The sequence below is a fragment of the Ambystoma mexicanum genome, chromosome 14, assembly GCF_040938575.1.
Source record: "Ambystoma mexicanum isolate Mex_15411 chromosome 14, UKY_AmexF1_1, whole genome shotgun sequence".
Classification (NCBI taxonomy): Eukaryota; Metazoa; Chordata; class Amphibia; order Caudata; family Ambystomatidae; genus Ambystoma; species Ambystoma mexicanum.
The window spans coordinates 373,053,934-373,080,273 of record NC_090940.1 but is presented as its reverse complement, the minus strand read 5'-3'; the positions used below and the strand labels follow the sequence as shown (position 1 = coordinate 373,080,273).

The window sequence follows — 26,340 nt, the reverse complement described above, 5'->3', positions numbered from 1 at the left end:
CCGGCTGCCCAGGTAAAGAACCCCACCCACTTACAGGGTGTTCTTCCTTTAGAGACAGTATGATTGTTGATTGATTTTTTTTTTGTTGTTTTTTTTGACTGCATATATGAGAACACAATGTTGATGTGAAATAAGTACTCCCATAACCATTCCTCTGTTACGATATAGTTGTTGTTAACGGCAGGAGAGCAAATGAAGTTCTTTGAATCGGTTTCCCTAATGTTTTTTTTAATATGGAAATGTAGTCGCCATCCTGTAGTATTCTTTTTTTCCTAGTGGCCCTTGTCTTTAACTGAAAATTTGAATTGAATAAAGCTTACTCTGCCAGATAGAGAAATAAATCACTTTTCTATGATTTCTTATTCTCCTCTCTTCTGTACATGCAATTGTGAACTTAATTTTATAATAAAAAAAGACATACCCTAATACAATGAACTCTATAAATGTATGTCTTACTATACACTTGCATTATTTAAAGCATAAAGCCACAATTAAGATTAAACCGATACTCCATGTGTCAAATCTTTGATAATTCGATGCTTAAGAGACATTTTCTATACTTTTATCAATTGCTGCAAGCTCCAGATGATGGTATTTGCCATTAATAACCCCTCTGACCTCGAAAGATTACAATTGCTCAGCCCGCTCTACTAAATCAGTGAATCCTGAGATAAGAAAATCTGTGCATGTTGCGTTGTCTAGCACAGAAGTGCTACGACACAAAGTGAATTCTTAGTCTGATTCCTTGTTGAGTAGTGGTTGATGTATTTTTTGTAATGAACGGGTGATTTTCAGAAGGGTTTGCTTGAAGGAGAGTGGCTGAAAATAGAAAAAAAACTGCCAAATGCACATTTTGTGTGCATTTGACATAGAACAATTTGAATCCCATAATGCTGAACAAGGGGAGTGCGCCACCAGTTTGGCATTATGGGCTTCGGGGGGGTGTCCCTGCTTATATTACAAGCGAGGGACAAATGGGGGGGGGGGGAAGCATGCTTCATTTTTTGAAATGCAAAGATATCAGCTTTGCACTTTTCGGACTGGCATTTCGGCTGCAGTTTTTTCACACAGCTCCTGCCTGCAAACCTATATTTATTTCGTATTTGTGCACAAAAGTGCAAGTATTGTAGGAAGTGGTGCAAGGTCCCCATCTATTTTGCATGTTGGAATGCGGTTTGTTTAGGCCTGAAAAAAATGGATTATGCTTGTACGGTTTCCATTGGTACTGACTTTTTCCATCCGTTTACTGACAGCCTAATTAAGAGTTTAACTCGAGAGTTTTGCCTTTAACTCTCCACTATTTCAAGGTTCACGCTATTTGATCCCTTGAAGGTAGGTGTCTGAAGTAAACACTACTGAAACTGCTCTCGCCCACTTTTCCAACTTTCTAACCACTGCTTACTGCTCTCACCTCTCCTACGTTCCTATTCTATTTGAAATCTCTGCACACTTTGCATCTGTGGATAATCCCTGTGCGACAAGCCATCTTCTCGCTGTGCTTTAAGGACACCATACTCAACTGGTGGCTTATCTCTCCAACTGCTCCTTCTCAATCCCATGGAATTCTTATCCCTACTTCCCGTCAACCACTTCTGCCAGTAGGCACCCCTCACACCCCTCTTCACCCTCTACATGCGCTACACTTCCTCTCTGGGCAATCTCGTCTCATCCGCTGGCTTACACTACCACTTTTTTGTCAACACCTCCCGTAACTTTTTCTCCTTTCCTAGAAGTGGTCAGGATATTGGTTGTTCTCTGCTACAAAACCTGGCACCACTAGCTCTAGTGCCTTGGGTAATCTGAACACGGGCCAAGCATCGGACAATTAAATAGTTTTAAGATTGCATTACGCCATGGACTCTTAACGGCTTAAACTCCTTCTCAGGCTTGTTCTCGTGAGTGCTTTTCCTCCAAAGGTCTAGGGCCCTCTCCAGGAAGGCCAACTCTAGCTAGCCCTCTCTTGTTGATCCTCTTCCCAGATCGCTCCTCCACCGGATACTACCTCTCCCTATTTTTCTTTTTCTCAACCTCTGTATTTCTCTTTTAGAGGCTGGCCTTTCCTCCTTCCTCTGATGTTGACTGTTCAACATCCTTCCTCCTCCTTGTCACCTTGACACTCCTTGATCTTCTTTCACTCATCCTCAATACATCGATCACACCTCTCTCCTTGATCCTTTCTCTCTTTATCAGTAATTCACTCAACCCCCTCCGCTCTTCTTGGTCTTGTCCCGAGCACCTCCTCTAATTTTCTCATCTCCTCTCTACCTCCACAAATCTCCAACCCACCTCCACCTTCCCCACTTATCTACCTTGCTGCTCTGCCACTAGTCTTTCACCTCATGTGCCCACTCCTGACTTGAACAGGAAATTCTTTCCTTTGACTTTTCATGCTGCTTGAAGATTTCTTTCATGAGGCCTAACTGTTCAAGGGTTTTCAGGGGGGCAACCGTGAGCAGTCTTGGTGGCTGTTGTTCGAGTGTTGAGCCTTTGATCTCTGCCAAAGTGTTTCTTCTCAGTTTCCAGAGCCATACATTTTTTGATCCTTCCAAGTGTCTTTCTTCCTAGGGGAAATATTGAGTCTTCTCAGATACATAACTGTCGCTTCACTGAGACAGCAGAGCTTCCCAGACATGCACATGTGATTATCCTAATAAGGCGTAAGTGGCTCAAAAGGCATCTAAAGTGATTCAAAGACATGGGTCCCTTCTCTGACTGACTTGGGTTGTGCCCAGGGCACTGGAGATGCTTCTGTGTCTAGCTTGTGTGACCCTTGACAACACACACACACCCTATCCTAATACGCTGACCCATGTAGGCCCAATCTCCTGACCTAGTGCATTTTCCCCCCTTAGTCCCACTTGGGGCTTGTTACCTTCTTGGTCTGTCACTTTTTCTCAGCCAGGGTTAGTTTGTTCTTGGCAGGGACCATGCACATAAGGCTAATGAAGGGGCTTCAGAAATTCTGTCTTCTCAATTCCTCTGGCCCTTAACCTTTGTGGAGGATCAGAAGGACATGGCATCTGAAGACATTTTAAGCATGATTTATATTCTAAAGTAAAATGAGGCCTAACTATCACTATATCTATGCAGTCTTCCGTACCTATTTTACTAACTAAGGTGCTCGTCCGTCAGGGTGAATGTCCAAAAACAAGTCTATCCACATTCCAAATCTAACATATCTGACTCTACCGCTAATGTAACTAACCAAGGACAGGAGAACGACTCCCTTCTCCTGGTTGCTGCGTTTTGTCACAGGGTTTCCTTATTCTTTTGTTCCACTCAATAGACCATACACAAATAGTCCGTTATCTTCTGGGTTAAGTTCTGTAATTCTTGCAGGGGACTGGCAGTTTTCCTCTCTCCGTTTTATGCAAACAGTCTTACTTTTGTAGAAGTTCCTTCTCTTTCTTGTCAGTTTCCAGCCTCTCTTCAGAGTGCTGTTCCATGTATGAGCTTTGACCTCTTGTTCGCCTGGGTGTGTGTTTGTCCCAAGTGTCTTTAATATATTCTTTCTCATCTTCGGGACCTGGATTGACTTCATCCTTTTCCCAAGGCAGCAGGTTTTCATTTCTACTCCTCTCCCATATTGTGTATTTCTTGTAGGTCTGCCATTCATGAAGTTGGTTTTCATTCCTCTGCTTATTTCCAATACATTTCTCATAGCACTGGGATGAGTTATGAGTCCCTGTTAACAAGTCTGGTAATTCCGTTCCCCATATTACCTTCTGTTCCGAGGGATAACGTCACCGGTAAGGTCTTGGACTCTTTCTGCTTCTTCTTGGCTCTGTGGCTCACCTGACACGCCATCTTGTTCATGGGCGTTTTTTGTTCTCGTCTTCCGAATCAAACTTTATCTGTATCCTGTGTCTGGAGTGGTTTTCTCCTGTCGATGGTATCGGACCTGTTCTGCAGGCAGACTGCCCACCACCACTGCTGTGGTCACACCACCATCAAACTTTCTTCAGTCACGTTGTTTTTTCTTCTGCTCTGACATTTAGGGCTCTGCGTCAGAGCTTGATTGACTTATGCGGGCTCTGTGTTGTGCAAGAGCTCTGCCTCCTTCCGCTCTGCTAGGCACAGAGGGCTTTCCCTGCTCACTCTCTTGTCCTATCATCACTTTGCAGCATCCTCGGCACAGTACATTGGAGGGACTGATTTAAAAGGATAGCCTTTGTTTCCTGTTGTGGATAGCAGAAGTTCACTTCATCTTTATGGAATTGTTAATGTTCCGTTATGCTAGAGAAATCCATATAGGCCATCACTTTCAGAGCCTCGAGGAGTTCCTTCCAGGAACGTGAGTTCTTGTCCCGAAAGGGGGGGGGCGGGGGAATCCCTCACGGCGAGGTCCCACATACCCCGACCCCTAGGGAGGGTGTTTTGCAGAGCTTGTCACCTCCCTAGCCTCATGGGGGGCAGGCGGGTGCCCCTTGCGGAGAAAGAACAAATTCCCTTGATTCGTTGCACCTTCCTCTAACTTCTCCACTGTCTCATCACCCAGCCTCTGACATTGGACTTCATCAAAGCTGCCTGATGCTAAACTCCAAGAATGAAGTTAACTTTCTTCCTACCTCCGATGATAACCTCACTCTCCCATCTCCTTCCCACTTGGTTTCCTTATTCCATCACCGAAGTCTTGGAACCTTGTAGATTCACTTTAATAGCAGGTTATGACTCTAGCGAGTAATCACTGGTCCCGCCGCCAGGCTTGCCGTTCACAATATGAGTAAGATCTGTTCACCCACCCCTCACCTACCTCACCAACCACTCGGCTACTGGTTTTATCTCTACTCTTTTGCTTATCAGATTGGGCTATTGCTGGATCCCACTACTTGTTCATCCCCTCTACCTCTTCTCTCCCCTTAACAAAATTGGGAACCTTGCTGCATGCACCCTGTCCCACCTACTTGGATTCCATCACACCTCAACATGCTGATGGTTGGTTCTCCATTGGTTCTCCATTCAAGAATGCTCTTTAAATCCCTACTCACCTTTTTAATATCTTGTCCCCATTACCTTGCAGGTTGCTGCTCTCCTCTCTTCTCATGTTCTGCAATCATCTTCTCTTCTCAATTTCCACCGCACTTATCCCCCCTCCATCTGCTTCTTCTTTATACTTGCTCCCCCACCCCCTTTCTCAGGAATGCTCTCTCATTCATCAAAGCTAGCATGTTGGTGAAATTGTTAGATTAGACTTTAGCTCCACTTGCTAGTCTGTGAAAGGGCATTTATCTCCCCTCTACCCCGTCCAAACTGATTCCCATCCGATCTCCCCTGATAATGTCATGCACAAATCTACTGTACATTGTTCCTGCATAGATATTGTCACTGGGCTCTATATCATATATCCTATTTTGAATGGATTGTGTCCTCCCAGGTAGTCCTCATCTTTGATATTCGTATCTCGCCAGCTTTGCTGCTTCATAAAAATACATTCTCGGCATAGGTACCCGATGTCATGGCGTCTATGTCCCTCGAGGGCCTCCATCGAGCGTCAACGGCATCAATAGTACAAATCACTTGTGCAGCTACCATTGGCTTCAGTTCCGTTTTTACGAAAGCTTTTGCTTCGAGTTCTAACAGTGTGCTTTGTTTTTCTGTTGAAAAATGTCTTCATCTACCCCTTCCTCCCCAAAGTCTGGTTTTAAGAAATGCTACGACTGTGGGTCGAAGTTGTCTATAATGGAAATGCACCGCGTCTGCCTGTGGCGTCTGTGTTCCGTGCACCGTACCGATGACTGCGGATCCTGTCAGTCCATGACAGAAAAAGCTCTCAGGGAACGCAGTGGGAAACTGGCAGTGGGGAGGAAGGCTTCGAAGTCTTCTTCGAGAGAAGGAAAGGCAGTCTGGGGAGTCTAGAAACTCCCTGACGTAAATGATCAGAGGACCCAGTCGAGGAGTCCATCGAGGCAGTCTTCGTCTTCATTGAAGTAAAAGAGACACCCTAGGTCTCCCTCTTATTCGTCCGATTCCTAACCTGAGGTAATCAGGTGTCCGACAAAGTCAGATTCTCCACGTAAATGGGATGCCTTTAGAATGGAAATGAAGCGAATCTTCGAGAATTGGGCCCGACCCCCTCGAAGGATTTGCAGAAGAGCCATGCCCCGGTTACTTCTTTTGGACGACTCGGGGAAGTCAAAGGCTACTTCATCGAGGCCGAGCATGAAGCCGGCTTTACGTCGAGAGAATACTCAACACAATGAAAAGGCATCGAAGGTATCGACTCAAGAACAGAGTCCGCCTTCGATACCATCGAAGAAGCACAAAGCGTCAAGAGATTCGACTGTGTAGACACCATCAGCGTCTAACATCTCGATGCCAAAACCAAGGGTGATTCCGAGTAAATCAATCCTTTTTCAAAGCCGCTGTCAACGAAAACTTCGATCCCATTGAAACCTGTGCCATTTCAGGAGAAGGTTTTCAAACCAATTCCAAAAAGACTGTCTGTGGGTCTCATTACGAGGCAGGCAGCGGTATTTTTTTTTTTTTTCGGTGCCCAGGAACGGGCAATTACTGGGTCATTATGGCCTTGCCGGACCTGGTAATTGCCCATTCCTGGGCGCCGGAAAATATTCTTCCCCATTCGAGCCCCATAGGGCTCAATGGGAATGGGTTAGCCGGATGCACTGGCATTGTTATCCGTGGTGCTGGTGCATCTGACATGCTCTGCTCGCAGGTTCCGGTACGGCTGCCAGGTCAGACCTGGCGGCCGCATTGGCACCCGCGAGCAGAAATCGTGGTTTGCTGGTCCGGGAACTACAGTACCGGCATGCTTACCGGTACTGTAGTTCCTGGACCGGCAACCTTATGAGGCCCTATGTCTTCTATATATGAAAAGGAATTGGCCTCTAACTATGAGATTTCTCCATGTGGGGTGCTGTTTGGCACTACAAATGTACCTGAGGAACTAATTGATCAAGAATATAGAATGAAAGGCCTTTGTGACTCCCTCCAATCTGCTAGTGGACTTGACACTTTGCCAGAATTGGAGTTTGGCAGACTTGACCCCTCTGAACATGCAGATTCTGGTTACAGAAATCTCATGAACAGGGTTACGGAATGCATGGGGTGGAGTAGAGGTTCCCCAGTGTATGAGTAGGATGACGTGAACGACATCCTAGACTAAGGACAGCAGAAGGATCCAATTCTGCCCTTCCACAAAGCCCTTCAGAAAAGGGTTATGGCTAATTGGGAAGCTCCAGAATCTGGGCCTGCAGTGAACAGAAGTTTCTCTTGGAAGTACAGACCCTCTACCAGCAACCCAGACTACCTCACCAAGCACCCTACACCTTAGATCTTAGTGGTTCAGGCTGCTGCGTGAACCAGCCAATCTGCTTACCCCTCTATCCCTCCAGATAGAGATGACAAAAAGGTAGATGCCTGGGCTCGCAAGGTTTTTACATGGCATGGCCCTGAAGTCTCCCAATGTCACCTGTACTTTAAGATTTTCCTATACCCTGTGGGACTGTTGCCATGGTGGCTGATCGCATTCCGGAAGGCGAAGAACGAGATGGCTTCCTGGCTTTAGTAAATGATGGAAAGGAGGCAATGGCGAAATGTCTCCAGTCAGTATTGGATACGGCTGGCAGCATCAGCAGATCCATGGCTACAAGCACCGTACTACGCTGCACTTTCGTGGCGAGGAAGTCTGGGTTTGCACTAGATGTGCAGGCCCGTCTGCTCAACATGCCCTTCGACGGCTCGAGGTTGTTCGGCAGCAAGGTGGATGAGAATCTGGAGAAGCTGCAGACCTCCATGGTGGCGGCTAAATCTCTAAGCGCGCCATTCGACAACCTCAACAGCCCTATTCAGGCTCATCTTCTCTTGGAGGGGTCATTATTTTCGTTTCTATTCCTCAATTGGTAGAGGAAGAGGACCGGCCGTTCCAAGGGGAGAAAGAAGATTCCCTCGTGGTGGAAGGGGTGCCAAGACAGCCCCAGCGGCAGCAACTGTACCCTCACACTGCTGCACCTGCCTCTAAGCCGATCTGAGGCCTTGACCCACAAGACCCCGGTGGGAGGCAGAATTTCTCAGCATCTGAACAAATGGTGGGGCATTACTTCAGATGCTTGGGCACTGGAAACAGTAGCCCAAGGTTACTGCTGTTCCGTTAAAAAAAGGCCTCCGGATCAACCACCAGGGAACAACTCGTTAAAAATTCCAGATCCGCTCCTTCTGCAGGAAATTTTAACCCTGCTAGAGAAAGGTGCAATGGAACATGTACCTGTAGCGGAGAGGAACAGGGGTAGGCATTCCCCCTATTTTCCTATCTATTTTCTCATTCCCAAGAAGGACGGAAGATTGAGACCCATCGTGGACTTAAGAAACTTGAAAAAGTTCCTCGGAAGGACAACTTCAAGATGGTTACCCTTTCTAAGATACTGTAACGCTCACCTAACTCCCACGGGGGCGCTGGCCTGGTTCGCGCTGCTGTGACCTCGTCTAAGGTGATGCGCAGGGTTCGGAAGACGGACTGGACTGGGACCCAGATCTGGCTTGTCTGACTCGCAGAAGTATCCTTCTGTGTGTGAGAATAGGGGGTTCTTCTGTGTGTGAGAATAGGGGGTTAACTGTCTTCGGGGTAATGCAATCGGCCTCCCACTTACCCCTCTCACCCTCCTCAAAACCCTTCTGTGCTTCCCCGTAGCGTCTCACCTTAGGGTCTGGAAGGACGAGCTCTCCATCCTGCTTCTGATGCAGGGGCGCGTTGGTATCCAGTTACGTCACTGGATTTTCGGATGGGTGAGAACCAAACTTGCTTGGCTTCCAGGTAAGTTTTTCTATAAGTGGTTCCCCTTGTGTCCATGCATTAATGTTCTAATGCTAGTGTCTTTTTCCCCATAGGGGCCGGGGTACGGAATGCCGGGGAACAGGCACCGACCTGAGGTGAGCGGTGAAATCCTTGTGGAAATCAGGTAAGTCTTTAATGAGTGTTTTGGTAATGTCTTTTCATTCACTCATTAACGCTGATGTCTTTTTCCCCTTAGGGGCCGGGGTCTGAAAATGCCTGGATGCGGCGCGGACCCGAAATGGAAAGGGAATGACCCAACAGGTAAGTCTTGACATGGAGTTTTAGCTTCCCTTTTCCCTTCTTTCTCTCACCTTTTGTTCTTGTCTTTTTCTCCCTAGGCGCGGGGGCGCGACTGCGAATCCGGATGGTCGCTGCTGAACATGGAGGCGCCCTGTAAAGGTGAGTAGAATGCAGCGCTGCAGCGATCGATGCGATGTGCTTTTAAAAATAAATGTCTTCCTTTTCAGGATTGTCGGCGAAATGTCTCTGGGATGCAGATTTAGCAGGTGAGGCCTTTTCCTTCTTCTGTTCTCTTGTTCCCTTCCTTTGCAGGTGATTCGGAATGCTGGCAGGTGTGGCAGAAGTCAAGATGCAGGAGCAGACACGGTGAGCGTCCAGCTGCTAGATGCAGAACAACGCGAAGCACGTGTGGCTGATCGGGTGTGGTTTAAATAGCCTTGGAAGAAGTTCCTAGAATGTGTCCTTCCTCCAATCAGGTATGTATCCTTCCCCGACCACGCCCGGGTGGTAAATGAGTCCCACAGGTAAAGTAGTTCCTTTCAGGCCTCAAGGAGGCCGGGGTTCTGCAGCATGGTCTGCATCAGGTAAGTGCACCCAAACACTTTCATAATGAGCCTGGCGCCTATGGCGCCAGGACTGACGTTTTCTATGAGCCTGGCGCCATAGGCGCCAGGACGCTGTCCAAAGGGCCCCTATAAGGGGTTGTTGGGACCTTCCCCGGGGACTTGATGTCCGCTTTCGGGGACGCAGGGCCTGAGCCGGCTCCCCGGGAGCGGGCATCGTGACAGATACTTCAGGCTCTCCAACTCCAAGACTGGTTGGTATCATTGGACCTTCCGGATGCTTAATTTCATGTGCCAATATATCTCAAGCACAGAAAGTACCTAAGGTTCACGGTTGGCGGTTCTCGTTATCAGTTTCAAGTTCTGCCATTTGGGCTGACCTCTGCCCTGAGGGTTTTCACCAAATTGATGGCGGTAGTGGCAGCAAGTCTCAGGAGAGGGGGGATTCATGTCTACCCCTAACTGGACGATTGGCAGGGCAGGGCTCGGTCATCTGAACAAGCCCAGTAACATCTCAGCGTCACCTGCCACTCCCTTCACAGACTGGGCTTCTACCTCAAAAACAAGAAGTCCCATATGATACCGTTCCAAAGACTCTAGCTCATTGGAGCAGTCTTGGATACTTCCTCGGGGAAAGCCTTGCCGCGTGAGGTGAGAGCTCAACACATTCTGCAGATGGTAACAAAATTCCAGAATGCCCAGTATCTGCCGGCCTTCCGATTTTTTTATTTTCTTTGATTATTCTTTTTTTTTTTTACGGTTGCTCGGTCTCATGGCAGCCTGCGTTTTCCTGGTGCCAGAGGTCTGCTTGAGAATGACATACCTTCAATGGGCCCTCAGGACTCAGTGGTCCCAATTTTTAGGGAATATGTCAGATCAACTGCAAGTTTCGAGCAGAGTTGCTCAGGACCTTCTATGGTGGGCTTGCAAGGACAACCTCCTCAAGGGAGAATCTTTTTGGAAACCATGGCTGGAGACGGGGTGGGGAGCCCACTCCAACGATCTGACAATCGGCGGTCGTTGGTCTCTATCAGAGTCCAAACTACATATCAACCTTTTGGAGCTGAGGGCTATCGGACTAGCGCTGAAGGCTTTCCTGCCATCTGTAAGGAGAACGAATGTCCTGATAATGACGGACAACACAGTGGCCATGTGCTATCTCAACGAGAGGACGTGTAGGGTCACTACCACTATGCAGAGAAGCGATGCAGCTCTGGATCTTGGCAATACAAGAAGGAATCTCTGTCAGCAGTTCACCTTCCTGGAGAGTACAACACAGGGGCGGACACTCTGAGCAGGCAGAGCACAATCTCCCATGAGTGGGAACTAGCTCAGAAGTCCTTCAGGAGATCTTCACCCTTTGGGGAGCCCCTCAAGTGGATCGGTTTGCGACCGGTACCAACCGGAAGTGCGAATTGTTATTGCTCAAGGGAATTTCCCCCAAGAGAAGCTCTAGGAGACGCGTTCGTGGTGGACTGGAAATTTTCACTCCTTTACACATTTCCTACAGTCCCCGTCATTCCTCATGTCATCAGGAGGTTGAGAAAGTTCCGGCAATCCATGATCCTAATCGCCCCATATTGGGCCAGGAGGACGTGGTACCCAGACCTTCTGGATATGTCCATCTGCCCTCCAATACGTCTTCCACAAACAGAGGATCTTTTCTCGCAAGAGGAAGGTCTGGTTCTCCATCCAGAGGTCAAGACACTCGGCCTTCACGCATGGTTTCTGAGAGGCTGAGATATAAGGATTGGAACCTTCCGGGTGACGTAACAGAGATCTTGCTTTCTGCTAGAAGGCTAGCTACCAAATCTTGGTACCGGTGTTGGAATAAGTTCAGTAACTGGTGCAAGGACAAGAATGTGGATTCATTTCAATGTGGCAATCCCAGGGTGCTTTCTTTTCTGTAGCATTTGGCTAATCTGGGGCTCCAGATTGGGACCATTAAAGAATATTTGAGTCCTCCGACATATTCCACATCTTTGACAGGTAATGACCACTGCTGTGCTGCTTTGGAATTTTTTTCGGCCCACGCATCCTGCGTCGATGATGTTGATACGTTGTCCCTCGAGGACCTCTGTCGAGGGTCAACATCACTGGATGTTATATAAGACGCACGGCGCCCATAGCCTCAGTTCAGTTTTTTCCTTAAACGTGTTTGCTTGGAATCTTGGAGCTCGGTTCTTCTACTTTGAATTACTGCGATGCCTTCGTCTTCTACCCCGAAGTCAGGCTTCAAAAAGTGTCGGGACAGTGGTTCGAAGATGTCCATCAAGGACCCGCACAACGTCTGCCTCCGGTGCCTCGGCGAAAGCCACGCCACCGACGACTGTGATGAATGCCAGTCCCTGACATCGAAGGCCTTGCGGAAACCGAAAGAAATTAACGATGGGTAGGGCTGACCAAGTATTTGTCGCCGGCCGAATGGGAGGCATTCCGCTAACAGATGATGGCAATTTTCGAATCGCAGGGCACGGTTCCGTTCGCAACTTCGAGAGAAGCCGGCAAGGAACAGGCCAGGGCCACCACTCGCATGCCTTCGGGCTCGGGCGATCAGTGTGATCATCGGGAGCCGTGGAGGTCCCGATCGGACAAGGTTGATCGCCATAGCCGTGCCAGATCCAGGTCCCGGTCCTCGATGCCATCGTGACTGTCGGCACCTGTGAAGCCGCCCTAGAAGGCGTTGACGCCATCGGCGACATGTCCGTCGAGGGACACTCTCGAGGCTCCGGCCTCGAAGCAGTTGTCGAAGTCATCTGCGCCTCGTTCGATGCCGATTCCATCGGCGCTGTTTGTGGACGATTTGCTGGAGGTGCCCTGGAGGGCTGTGGAAACTCTGAGGAAGGCCCTCAATAACACTGTGAGGCCTGTTTTTGAGCCCTTCTCTGTTCCTCCACCCAGATTGGATTTATTCCAACCTGGATAATAATTCAGAGGTGGAAGAAGGGTCTGATGAGGAGATGGTTGTGCCTCCTGATGTACCTGATGACCTGTTGTCTGGTCACAGTCCGATGGAAGAACTACGTCAGTCCTTGCATGACGCCAGTGGTCTTGATACCTCTCCGGATGTGGAGTTTGGCAGGCCTGAGCATGGTACGCATGCCGAATCCTTGTATAGGCGCCTCATGTCGAGGGTGACTGAGTACTTTGGGTGGTCTGCTCCACCTGTTGATTTTCTTCAGAATGATCTGACAGATATCCTGGACCAAGGTTCACCCACTGACCCGGTGTTGCCATTTCATATGGCTTTGCAAAGAAGGGTGACGGTGGCTTGGACTGCTCCGGAGAGTCTCCCGCAGTGAATTAGTCGCTTCTGAAAAAATATCCTCCAGCCAGTGGTGACCCCTGCTATTTGTCGATACACCCTACTCCAGAGAGTTTGGTGGTGCAGGCGGCTATGGCCCCCACAAAGCAGGCTGCGTACCCTACCATCCCCCCTGATAGGGACGATAAGCGCTTTGATGGTTGGGCGAAGAAGGTATTTTCATTTAACTCCATTTGTGCCTTGGCAAGATTCACTCACACTGTGGAATTGTGCATCTTTGGCGGCTGAGTATATTCCCAAAGGGGAGGAACGGGATGGTTTTCTAGCCCTTGTGCAGGACGGCAAGGATGCCATGTGTGAAGCCGTTCAGTCGGGTTTGGACACGGCAGACTGTCAGTTGGTCCATGGCTGCGAGCACTGTGATACGCAGGTTTGCGTGGTGGCAGAAGTCAGGATTTCCTCCTGATGTGCAATCCCGGCTTCTCAACATGCCCTTTGATGGTGTCCATCTGTTTGGCAGCAAGGCTGACGAGAGCCTTGAGCGGTTGCAGACAAAGCTGCATCGAAGTCTTTGGCCGCTGGAGTACGTCAACCTCAGCCTTTTCGTCCTAGGGGACAGCAATGGAGGGGAGGTTCCTTTCGGTACTACTCTTCGCGGGCAGGTTCTGCCTTTCAGTATACCGCCCTCTGGCCGTGGTGTTTGTTTCACGGCCTCCTCTTTGGGCCTCCCATGTTGGGGTGGTGTCCCTCCTAAGGCATCTTGAAGGTATGTTGGGCTGAGTTCCTTCCATCATTGTATTGCCGGATCTGCCCAGTCACCAGGCCCGTTAAAGTCTCGTACTTCAGCCTCCTGGGTGGGCCCGTGTTTATTGCCCCATTCCGTCAGTATTCCTTGGTTTCCTGCCTGCTTTTCACTGGCATCCCATGTCCTTAGTCATGCTCTGCTTCTTGCGCCCTCCGATTGTTTAAATGTCTGCTTTAAACGGTGCTCCTCAGATCTAGCTTCTTATAGTGCCACCGTTCACTTAATATAATTAGCCCATGAACAAGTGAGCCACTGTTCGCTCATATTCATCTCCTCCTCTGATTACCTTCCACCCCCAACGGGACATGCCAGCGTGGTTTACCCGCTTGTGTTCCTCCATTGCATCTGGCCCTTCGGCTCCGTCCCTAGCTGCCGCACACCTTCATCCCTCTCCCGGGCTCTGGCGATTCCTGCGGCCTCCCAGCTCTACACTCCTTCAGCGGGTCTCGCCCTCCCGGTTCCCATCAATGGGCCTCCTATCTGGGTAGGGGACGGGGGCTTGCCGCCTACGTCCTTCTCTCCGGGGTCCCTCACCGCACCACCGGCCCCCGGCTGGGGTCCTCAAGTTCTGGGCCACCTGCTGGTCTCTCCTATCCAACAGCCTCTTGCAGCATCCACATGGGTTCGATGTCACCACCTCCACCCTTCTCCCGTCTGCCATCTTGCTACTTTATCTCCACGCCCCGCAGGTTCTAGCCTCCTCTGTATCTTAAGCCGGTCGTTCCGGTGCCGCTCTTCCTTCCAGCTGGTGCTCTGGGCACACTTGTGTCTGCACCACTTGCGAATTTCAACAAATCATTACTTTTAGGGGAGGATTCGGGCCGCTGGGCCACCGTGGAGAAGGGAGCTCACCAAGGCTACATCCGTCGGCTTCCTCGGCTGGCCACGCCCCCCCCCACGGCAAAATATTTTTAAGTCGCTCCACCTTGTCCCCCGGGATGGTAAGATTCAAAATGTCGGTCTTTGTGGGATTCATTTTAAGCCCTGCTACCTTCCCGAAACTATTCACCACCTCTTCCGCTGCCTTCAGGGAGCTCCCTAGGTCCCCCAGTGTCAAGAGCATATCGTCGGCGAAAGCAGCCATCTTGTGAGTGCTTCCCCCAAATGATATCCCTGTCTCTGTTCATACATATTGCTACCAACAGAGGCTCCAAATATATAGCGTATAACAAGGGTGACACGGGGCACCCCTGTATTCTGCCCCTCTGAACCCTAATGGCTCTGAGAGCTGGCCATTATTAACATGCTGTTTTGGTAGTTGGCTTTTATCATGGTGAGGAACTTCTCCCCGAATCCCATTTGCAGCATTGTTAGGAACAGGAATCTCCACTCCACTCTGTCAAATGCTTTCTCAGCATCGAGGGCGACCAGGATCGCCGGGAGGCCCGTTTGCTCACCTGATTGAAAAGGTCAACAAATCAGTCTAGTGTTATCGCTGGTCTGTCTACCCTTAACCCCTTACGTGCTAGGTTATTATGCAAGTCTATGCAAAAAGGACAAACCTACTCGTCCTTGGCACTTAAGAGGTTAATGAACCCTGCCTGATCTGGGTCAATTACATCGGGGAGCAATCGGTCCAGGCGGTTGGCCAGGACCTTTGTTTATGTCTTTGCGTCCGTATTGATCAGGGCTATTGGCCTGTAGGAGCCACATAGTGTTGGATCTTAGTCATCTTTGGGAAGGGCCAGTTTCGCCTCTTCAATAGTATGTTATTCTTCCCTCCCGCCCAATACCATTGAACAACAGGACCAAGAATGGAATCAATGCCTCCCTATACGTTTTTTAAAACTCTGTGTTGAATCCGGACTTATTCATCTGAGATCCCGCTCCAGCAATTCCTTTATCTTGGGATGAAATTTGGGCCAGATCCTTTGTTTGCAGGTATTGAGCTTGGCTGTATTCTGATGGGTTGGCCGAGCCATATAGATCTCTATAAAACCTTGCGAATTTCCTGGTTATGTCTCTGGTGTCGATAGTAACACTACCGCCTTCTCCCCTTAGTTTAAGAATTGCTTTAGCTTTCCCCTCCCTTGGGAGCATTCTCTCCAGGAGTCTGTCCGGTCTGTTGCCCTTAATGTAATACTTATTGCTTCAGGAATGCCAGGGCCTTTTCCGCCGCCCTGGACTGTATAATCTCCAGCTGGGTCTTGATCGCTCTATGTTCCTTCCTCAAGGCCCCGCTATCCACCTGTGCCATTTGTGCCGTTAAATCCTTCAATTTCCCCTCTAAGGTAATTTCCGTTAGCCTTAGCTCCCTCTCCCTCCACGCCTTAATCGTTATAATTCTTCGCCTGATGGTGACCTTAAAGGCGTCCCATCTCACTTGTCCCGAGGTCTCTGCTGCCTTGTTGTCGGTAAAGTACTTCTTTATCTCCCCTTCCAGTACATTTCTCAAAATCTCGTCCTTGAACAAGTATCCTGGTTAGCTCAATCTCCATATACCCGGGGGACCTGGCTTTCTAGCTATTTGCACTGTTATAGGAGCATGATCAGATAAAGAAATCGCCACCTCGTCAATCTTACCCGACCCAGGAGTTTCCTAGAGGTCCATAAATAGTCTATTCTTGAAGACTTGCAGTACACGGGAGTAGAACGTAAACCCTTCCTTGTCCCCCTCTTTCTCCCTCCATACGTCCACTATGGCTAACCTTATCCTTCAGCTCCTTCGAGGGGTTCCCTTGGTTCCCTCTAGTAGATGTGGACCTCTCTTTTCCTGGGACCCACGCCATATTAAAATCTCCTGCTAGTATTATGAGGCCTTTCACAAAGGTTTCCAACTTCCCCAATATGCTTTAGATGAAGGCGTCTTGGCCCTTGTTTGGGGCGTAGAAAGCTGCTATAGTGAAACCCTCTCCCCTCCCTTTGACGTTTACCGCAATGTATCGCACCAGTGCGTCCTTGTCAATGTCTGTTACCTCCAGATTGGTTCCTAGACCTATTAGAACTCACGCCTTCTTTGTCTCATCTGATGACTGCACAATAGTGGGGAAACCCTGCACCCTCGGGCGGTCCCTATCTCGTGTCTGGCTGTGCGTCTCCTGTAGCGTAATTGTCTGGTCCCTCCCTCCGCAGGAACTTCTCCAATTTCTTCCTCTTTCCCAGGGAGTTTACGCTCCTTATATTGAAGGATAACAAGGTCAGGTTATTACTTGACCCCATTACAGTAGAATGACCTTTCCCTTGGGATCCCTTCCCTCCTTGCGGTTGGATTTCCCCCGACCTCCCCCATCCCCCTCTCCTTGACTAGAGAAACTCAAGCAGTCTCTAGCGCGCCCCCTCCCCCCCTCCCCCCACCGAGCCTCCTCTTTGGGAGGTGAGTCCCCTTGCCATCCTAGCCAGAGCCCCAGCCGGTCAGCCTTACCCATAATAGACCCCACAGCCCCCCGGCCTCCCCCCTGGAGCCCCCCCTGGAGCCCCCTACAACTTTCACCATGGTCACCCTCCCCAGGCATAGTGTTGTACTAGCCTCCCAAGCTTTTACCCTTTTGCTTCACCACCTCACTCGCAGTTAACTGGCCACTCCTTCTCCACCCCCTCCACTCGCTGTGCCTTTCAGGTGGGGGTGATCACCCCCCCTTCTTGGTTTAACCACTGTTGACCATTCCAAACTTTTGCACGGCCGGTGATCCTTTGCTTTCGGTAACCTTGGCTCCCGGTCTTCGTCCTCAGTCCCCAGAATCTTCACTCTTTCGTCCGTTGTGATGATCCTGTGTTGTCTGCCCTGCCATTCAAATACAAGGCCAAACAGAAATGACCATCTATACCGAATATCTTTCAGTCTGAGAACCTGTGTGGTCGGGCCATGTGTCTTCTTTTGAGCAAGGTCGTCTGGTACAGGTCCTGGAAGAGTACTAGGTCTGACACATTGTAAGATATTTGTTTGGCCTCCTGGCCTGTTGTAGTATCCTTTCCTTGGTTCTGTAGTCCTGTAAGGCTGCCAAGACATCTCTGGGACCTGCCCCTGGTTCCATCCTCCGTGGGCCAACTCTGTGTATCTTGTCTATCCTTTCCTCCCTGTGTCTCTTCCACATCCAGAAGATGTTTGAATATGCCCTTCATCATTGTCTCAAGATCTTTGGCCAGTACTTCTTCTGGGTTATTTTTAACCCGAATGTTCGGTCTTCTGGACCTGTTCTCCAGATCCTCTGCACCTCTAAGTTGTGGGTGGCTATGGCCAGTTTTTCCACCCAGGTCTCGATCTTCCTAGAGTCCTCTGTAAGCTCTTGAATAGCCCTTTCATTTTTTATCAACTCTCTCCTCCACCTTGTTAATGTCTTGTTTTATTTCTTGAAGTGCATAAGTTAGGTCCTCCCTCATCATTGTCATCTGTTTCTGGACTGTCTATTATCTTGTCACCAAACTCTCTGAAATATTGTTTTAGCAGGGAGTGCGTAACTTGTTGGTCTGTCACCTCCTTTTCCAGAGTAGCCCTCTGGTCCCCCCTGTTCCTGCGTATTTCCTGGGAGGGGAGGTTACCTCGTTACCAACAAATTCTGAAGTCCACTAACCATTGCTTTTCTAGGACCGCTTGGGAGCAGGGGCATGTCCTTCCCTCTGCTCTTAGACATTGTCACTGGGCAAAGACACTCCTTCCTTGGGAGAACCCCTCTCTCTGAACTCCCCATCTCCCTCCTCACCACTCAGTTCTCGTGCAGGGGGGCCGGGTTGCGTCCCCACCCGGTCTTTCCGCTTGTCTGTAGAGGTGTGGATGGGTATCCCCACCTGAATTGCCTGTGGGCCCACTCCTGGCCCACCCTGGGAGTGCAGTAGGCCGTCGGCTCTTAATAAATTGCGGAGCCAGAACGTTTGACAGAATGGGTCTCCTTCTATGGCACAACTCTCAGAAAATGCTTCCCCCTCCAGGCGAGTCGTGCAGCTGTTATTTGGGTCAGGTCTTTAACTTCTTATCCCTATGAGGCCCTCTCCGCCTCTTACCCCTTGGGCTGTTTCCTACACCTTGTCCCACTCAGAGCCATGCCGTGTGGCTAGAGGCTCCCCTTCTGACTCCTTACCTGAGACGCTCACCTGTTGTCTCTTCTACCGGCACTACGCCGGAGCGCACTCCAAGGGGGCGGGAGCTCTTTCCCCCTCTGCGTTCCTTATCCGGACTGTCCTTCGCCTCAGCGCACCCCAGGAGGGCAGAGTCCCTTCCCCGCTCCGCGTTCCTCACCAGAGGTGTCCTAAGCTTTCCCACAGACCTTGCTTGGGTCCAGTGGGGGCTCTGCTCCAGGCCGAGCGATGAGGGCGTCTTCTCTGCGTTGTTAGCCCGTCTCGCTGCACTTCCTCTCAGGGCTGCCCCACACTGTGCTGCTCGGGATAGCGGCTACCTTCGCAGCCGAGCTCTCCCTCTTGCTGCTGTTGCGGGTGCTCCAGCCTCAGGAGCCAATCCCCCGCTCCACTCTATCTCCTCAGCGCCCCCCTGGTGAGACCGCTTCTCGGATGCTGCCAGTGGTCTATCCTCTCATGGGTCGCTTTTTTTCGCTTCGGAGAGATGGATATGTTGGCCCCCACCAATTTGGGCTTTTCCTCCACATGATTCCTAGCACCTGGGGAGGGCTATGCTAAACTGATCTCGCTGAGGAGGCCCGAGGGTCAGGGGAGCATAGATCATGGTGTTCTCCACAGTGTGGCCATCTTGGAATCCAGGAGATTTTATTTTTATCTTTTGTTTGCATGGGTTTTTTTCCCCGTTCCCTTTTGCCAGCATCTGCAGATGTCTTCACAGAGGGACTTGGCTCTGGCTCCTTTTCGAACTCTATGCAGAGACTGGCCCTGTTTTTTTTCTCTTGCCTCTCCTTGGAGGTCCCAATTTCTTTCTCCCCCACCCCAATCGTTTCCCCAAGCATATCAGTTTTTAGTGTATGTGTACATCCAGTTGAATGCCCCACAATCAGCAAAGGCGTGGTACTGACCCCCCGCTTCCAGTAAATACCGCCTCTGCTTAATGCGTGAGACTGGGTTTTTACAGAATAGAAAATTGTCACGCTCAGTGTCACTATACAGTAGCGGGAGAAGACACCTTGCTATACTCTACCACCCTTTCACAAAAAGTTGAGATATGACTCACCTTCAAATAGCCCTAGTATGGGTACAAACACATCTCATTACCCCGAAATGCAACCACTGTACATAAAAAGAATTCAAAGGTCACAAGAAGGAGCCACTCCTTCACCCCGCCAAACATCAGTCAACGTGCACTCTGCGATGCACGTGTGCAGCCCTTGTTTTTAGGTAGCTTTAACTGTAAGCAGTCAATGAGAAGTTCCACAGAGTCCCATAGTCCTTTAATAAATATTCCCTGTAAAGTAGATGAAGGGGGGAATTTCTCTCTTCAAGTGACACCGGTCTTCCGGACTGGGTTATTTGTTTTCTCTGGATTTTACAGTTCCAATCTAACTTCATGCTTTAGTTCTCGTAGGTAGGACTGGGATGAGGTTCTTCATGCACATTATTCCCCGGCGGCCTCCTGCTATTCCCGATTTCCCCAGGTACCTTTTAGTTGTGCGGGCAAGGGTTGCGGGCTTGGCTCACGCTCACTTTCTGCTTCTCTCTCTTCTCGATGCTCGGGTTCCCGTTCCCGTTCTCGGTTCTTTGTCGGGTGTCTGCCTTCCACAGATGCTGGCGACTAGATGCCATTTAGGCTTCCCTTCTCTGTAGTCTCAGTGCTGTTCGTCGGGAACCTGCCCACCAGTCTGCAAGCATGAAGACGCCACTACCCGGTAATTCTCCTCTCTGTTCCTTCTCATACCGCTTCCTCTGCAGTTGCATACCTTGGGCATCCCCCACTGTGTTTTTCTCGATCTTCGAAAGTCGCAGGTTGCGCGACCTGGCCTGACTCCACCTTCACACAGTGTGATGTAGGGGTGGGGGAATAAGGAGAGGCTTCCCCTGCGCATAGCACTATCCTTCTACTCTGAATTGTTGCCGTTAAATACAAGTCTGTTTTGTTCTGTATGTTTCTTGTTACATTGTCTTCAGCCAAATGTCAAGTTGCCATACTGCTCTTCATTAAGTCCCATATATGCAGCTATGGTAGTTGACTTGGGCAGTTTCTCACAGGAACTTTTGGGGAATTTCTCGCAGGAACGGGAGTCCTTGTCCCGAAAGGTAGAGTCTCTGCTGGTGAGGGTCCCACTAGTCTCGACCACTAAGGAGGGTCTTGCAGAGTGGACTCACCTCCCTAGCCCCCACAGAGGGGAGTCTTCCCGCTTGGGGAGAAGGTAAGACTACCCGGGATTAGTCCCAGTACACGCTTTCACAATTCACTGCTGCGTTCAGGTACACAGACAAGAGCAGGCGCGCATGTAGGACAAGCCGTACTGAAAACTGTATTAGTTTAGGCCCTACCCCACACCCCACCACGTTGGAATAGTTGCTAATCTATGCATAGCATACAAATGACGGAGAATAATTACTTACCATTAATAGTCTTATTGCAGTTTATATCCCTTATGTTTAGAAAACAAAGCATACAACTGTAGGTCGTAGTCTTTTCTAGTCTGAGGTAAGTCTGCTTAAAGAATACCAGCACCCCTGTGGTTCTTTACACATTTCATATAGTGTTTAAATAAATAAAAAAAACTCTCCTCATTGCGGAGTGCTGCCTAGATAAATGTGTCCTGCGCAGACTGTGGAGGCCCTCTTTAATCCTTTGGGCAGCCTTTGTACTTGGTTGGCTCCAACCACTGCTTCACGCTTCACATGTAAAGCACCAAGTACATCCTAGTCACGCTGTAATCCTGTAATAGTCACTCAGATCACCACAGGAAACCACTCCTTTATCTACGATGCTATGCTTGGTTCTGGTCCTACTTACTGTACCTGAAGGATGATTAATATGCACTTCCATTTCTGTAGATGTTCAAAAGTCAAAGAACAACATAAGTTTAGCATTCCTGCGAAGAGTTGAGTTGTACAAACCTACTCTAGATACACTTCTAAACTGTATGTTTCGTTTCACAAGTACATTGTGAACCAGACAGCATTTGAATTGTTATAAGGTTAATGGGGTTATGGGAGCATTGCAGATATACACTTTTGTCATTCGCGACTCTGGTGGTGTGGCTGTTGTGGGGGTCGACATTTAAAAAAACCTTCAGATTTTTGTCTTGGCACATTGGAGCTTTACAGACGGTTGTTTTTGTTTTTTAAAGATTTGAGAATTGTAAATCCTATTTGTATACTTCTAATATATTTTTTTTTACCCACTCCTGGCCAGGTGTTGGAGCAGCTGTAATCGATAACTACCTCTATGTGGTTGGAGGGCACTCTGGATCATCCTACCTAAACACTGTACAAAAGTATGACCCCATCTCGGACACATGGTTGGACTCAACTGGCATGAAGGACTGTCGGTGTAATTTTGGCTTGACTGCACTTTGATGAAGTTGGAACTCGTGGACTTTCTGCAAAAGTGAACTGCATGAAATATTTTGGGATTGTACTTCATCGGAAAGGTTAATTTGGGAAGCAAGGCTGGGGGAAGACTGGTCTCAAAATAAAATGCATCTTTGTGGCCATCATGCAATACACTGTTAACTCCGACAACTGATTCTTAAAACAACTAGGATCGGATGAGCAAACCAGAGGAAAAATGAGAACACTTCACTCTGGCAATCTGGGGTCAGGAAAGCCCACACAAAAACATGCAATCGTTCTGACCTTCCTAAAGCTTTCCAAATTGTTCTGCATTTCCGATTGTGCAGTCTACTGTGCTAGAGGATATGATGAAGCTATGACTGAACTAGGCGTGGATAGAGTGGAGTTCCTTCTAATTGAAAGCTCATACCAGTGCTTCACATTTTTTTTTTTACAAAAGTAATTTAAGGGCTGCCTTTTTCTGTAAAACCTCAAGGTCTGTAAATAACAAATGCCATAGTCTGTTGCCTGTGAACTCTTTATTTTTACCTACTGGAATATTTTAGGGCTGGGGATATTAATCTATACTTATTGTAATATATTTGGAAGGCTAGAAAGCCTTAATATTTTATTGTGTTTGAAGGGTGTGACTTGTGGGAGGAGAGAAGTATGTGAGACAAGCATTGTAAAAATACACAATACTTCATGTTTCGACTAGATTAATCACGACTAATTGGCTCTATTGTTTATTAGCCTGGACTTTGGTATTCATAACCAGCACAGACGTGAGCCTCATTGTAAATAGAGCAACCATTTTCACCCCATACCTATTTGTTTTATATTTCCCTAACGTTTTTACATATTTTTTTTTTTTAAATGAGTGCAGAGATAACTAAATGGTGCTAACTGGGATTTCAGACAAGGCTGTTACCAATGTTTGTAAAGTGTCTGCGGCATGCATAAAGCATGAGATAGTTTGACCTCAGATGAACACGGTTTTAGGTTTCACACTTTGGCATGTTTAATTTTGGTCCGTTAATAACCAAATTATTGTAACCTTTAACAAATGTGACCTGTTTCAAAAGTTTCAAAAACAATGAAATCTAATTTTATTTACTTTTTTTCAATGTTTGAAATGAATTATTTTGTTTACTGCAGTCTATCTATGGCTTTCATAACAGAACATTATTGAAAAAGAAATGACAGGCTAAGTTATATATTCTGCACTTTAAGTACTTTGTGGCTGGACCTTATGAGTGGTGTTTTGTTGAACACCAGAATCCAAAAGCAGCGCCTGGTTTTGTAATCGAGCACAGAATATCTAGCCTCGTTATTGTAATATTACTATGAGTGTTGGAATCTAGCTCACTTGAGCAGACACAGATTCGTAGTGGAACCTTTTGCTTGGCCCAATGTCGGTACTTGGATGTGTTAAGTCTTGGCACTTGGATAATATGAGTCTATTTCTGTAGCCAACGCGTTTTGATTTACTGATCCTTTTCCTTTTGTTACCTCTGATTTCACTGTAACCAGTGTCATTACTTCCCTTCATCATAGAATAATTACTAAAGTGCAATAATATATACATACTGTATATAGTTGATCAAGAAGCCATCTATTTATAAATGCATTAAGTGAGGAACGTGTGCTTCATCTATTCTTAGTTCTTGTGTAAACTGCACCCTGCAGTGTTCTTTGTTCTTCCATTAAAAGGCGACTTCAAATTGAACCATTGTGATCGATCCCAACAATGTGTTTCTTCAAATGTCAATAATTTTTTAGAGCATTTTGCACAAATTATGTAACTGCAGTTCATTCACGCAATTCAGTTTGGCAGGATGTTTATTCAGAAATGTTTTTTTTCTTTGCTAGTTTACAATAATTTGTAGGTCATTTTCAGCAATAATAGTATGCATTTCATAAACCCAAATGTTTCCAGTAATACTATTGAAATAGTTTGCCTTGTTACTGAAAGGGAAATTGATGATTGAATAATGCTCATCTTTTTAAAGCAAAACATATGATCAGAGGTAAGACTTAAGCAGTTTTATTGGGGTTTACATTTTTTTGTATTTAGATAAAAGCTCAATCTTTGCTTATGAGCTCTTTCTCCCTCCAGTTGCAGAGTTTTAAGATGCCATGATTGTATCTGAATTAAAACACATTTCCTTCCTCCTACTCTATTTGCTTTTGATACCCTTTTAGTCTCTCTCCTTTGTATTGCCCATGTTAGGATCCTCACAAGCGGGACCAGAAAACCAAAAAATAAATGTAATGCAACTTTTAAAATCTTCGTATGGGCCTCCTGCAGGTTTAACTACTTCGATTGGTTCTTTGTTTGCTGTGTTTGATTCGCCTACTTTGTTACATCAGTTCACTCATTTTTAAAGACCAGAAACCGTTTGCATCAGGATTCTGCCACTTCTCAGCCATGCATAATCCTGTCCCGTCAAGATTTAGCAGACTCTGGACCTGCTTACCAGCATTGTTGTTCCATAGAGGGGATTGGTGTATAAGGAAGAGGGGGAATTGGTGAAGAATTACGTAAAAAAACGTGGTTGGGTAGTCGGTAGCTGGGGAAATGATCTGGTGTGTTCTTTTGCTGGGAGACTGACAAGGTTATCTCCAGGATCACAGAGCCAGAGAAGCATGCTAAGGTAGCAGAAATGCAATGCAGGGTGTAATGCGTTAATGAACAACACCCTAAAAGGAATGGACGTTGACGGTTGCATCCAAATGGGAGCACAGAGTGGTCCTGGGATAAGAAAATAGGGATAAACTAAGGGCGATTGAAAAAATGAAAGGTTAAATGGCGGCAGCAAAGTCATGTGTGTTGGAAAGCTGGTCAGCGTGGAAACTAGCACACTGACCAAAGCAGTGAGGATTTGTGAATGGAAGTAGGAAGGGTGGTGTGCTTAGTGAGTAACTGCACGTCTGGGTAGGCTGATTCGATCAAGGGACACCAAACCTTTGAATGCATGCCACTGTTTAAATTTAAACTGTCCGTTCAGTAGGTTGTTTTCTCCGTTTATTTGTAGCATAACAGCCTGCTGGTTGCCTTTCAACTTTTCTGGTGGTGTTTGTGACGATCATGCATTGTTTAGCTTTGTGTGTGTGTCTTTATTTTTTTTTTTAAGGCCTCTGTTGTTGTTCCTCATAAGACCTGTAATGGTTTCTGCAATATGCACCTTATGAGGTCTTGCACATGCAATGTTCAGGTGCAGTTGGTGGATTGTTTTGTGAATGCTTAAAGCTGGCACAAGACCAATTGCAAGTTATCTAGCACACTACTAACCTGCTACCCATGAATACCTGTAGGTAAACCGTCCCATCACTGGGTAAAATGGTCATCCAAGCAAAGGCTGGTGAGGAAGAAAGTTGTTGTTTCTCAGTTTGTCTTACCAGTGCTTCCGGCCCCATTGCTGCTCAAGGCAATGATGTATTTAGAGGGGTTCAAGCTGGGAAAACAGTGTTGATGTGTGTACAGTAATACATTACAGTGGAATGGATATAATCCCTTAGTTGGTTGTATCTATCAACCAAAGTTGTTCTCCTGTCTCCCTGGTACCAGTTGATCATATGGTCTAAAGATGTATTGCTAAATCCTATAAACTTGGTCTTGGCATGGTGTTAACTACATAGTACCAGTAGCCGCTGAGCCACTAGAAACCGCACATTGGACATTCTTAAACATGTTTATATTTCACCTAAGCTGCTTAAAAAGTGTAAGCAGAGTAGACCTAGTTACTTGCTTATTATTTTGCCTTTGAGCATTCTATAGATTCGCTGTTCCGTGCCTTGCCAATAAATTAGGTATTGGCTGTGTCACCTAGATCTCCTGCGCAGTCAATATTGGAGATAGCTCAAGGATGGCTAAAGGGTTTTAGGGAAGTTGGGAAACAAATTCTCAAATTCTTCTTTGCATTATATGCCTCTTTGATTAGAACTGTATCAAATCTGGAAGTTTACACATTTTGAGGTTTCACTTTATCCTAGCTGTCTTACGTAGCTGTTGCTGAATATGCTTCTTAGAATTTGCAGCAGAGTTAGGTACCCAATCAGCCAAATTTGGTAGTCCTCTAAAAATGTACATTGTGGCAGTAATGATTTCCATCTCTCATGTTCAAGTTCTTTTGGAGTTCGGGTAATTCTTTTCTCTCTCCTGCACTTTCATCCTCTCTTGTAGAGACCTAGAGACCCTTGTTATCTATTTTATGTGCTGAAAAAAGACACTTTGCAATCTGAATGCTGGGAATGACATGAGTTCGGACAAAGGCTATTAGAGCCTTCGAGGTTCCTGAATGGTGTAATACTATGGTAA

At 47.5% G+C, this 26,340-nt stretch overlaps 1 protein-coding gene across 2 annotated transcripts in view; it reads left to right on the top strand.

The window, feature by feature from the left end:
- The window catches only part of KLHL28 (kelch like family member 28), a 403,361-nt gene extending 379,164 nt beyond the window's left edge, over positions 1 to 24,197 (top strand). For both annotated transcript variants that reach the window (XM_069637488.1, XM_069637489.1), the window contains exon 5: positions 21,880 to 24,197. In XM_069637488.1, coding sequence (XP_069493589.1) covers positions 21,880 to 22,043 — 164 coding nt within the window. In that variant the 3' untranslated portion in view covers positions 22,044 to 24,197. The remainder of the gene's footprint in view (positions 1 to 21,879) is intronic.
- The last annotated feature ends 2,143 nt before the right edge of the window (positions 24,198 to 26,340 follow it).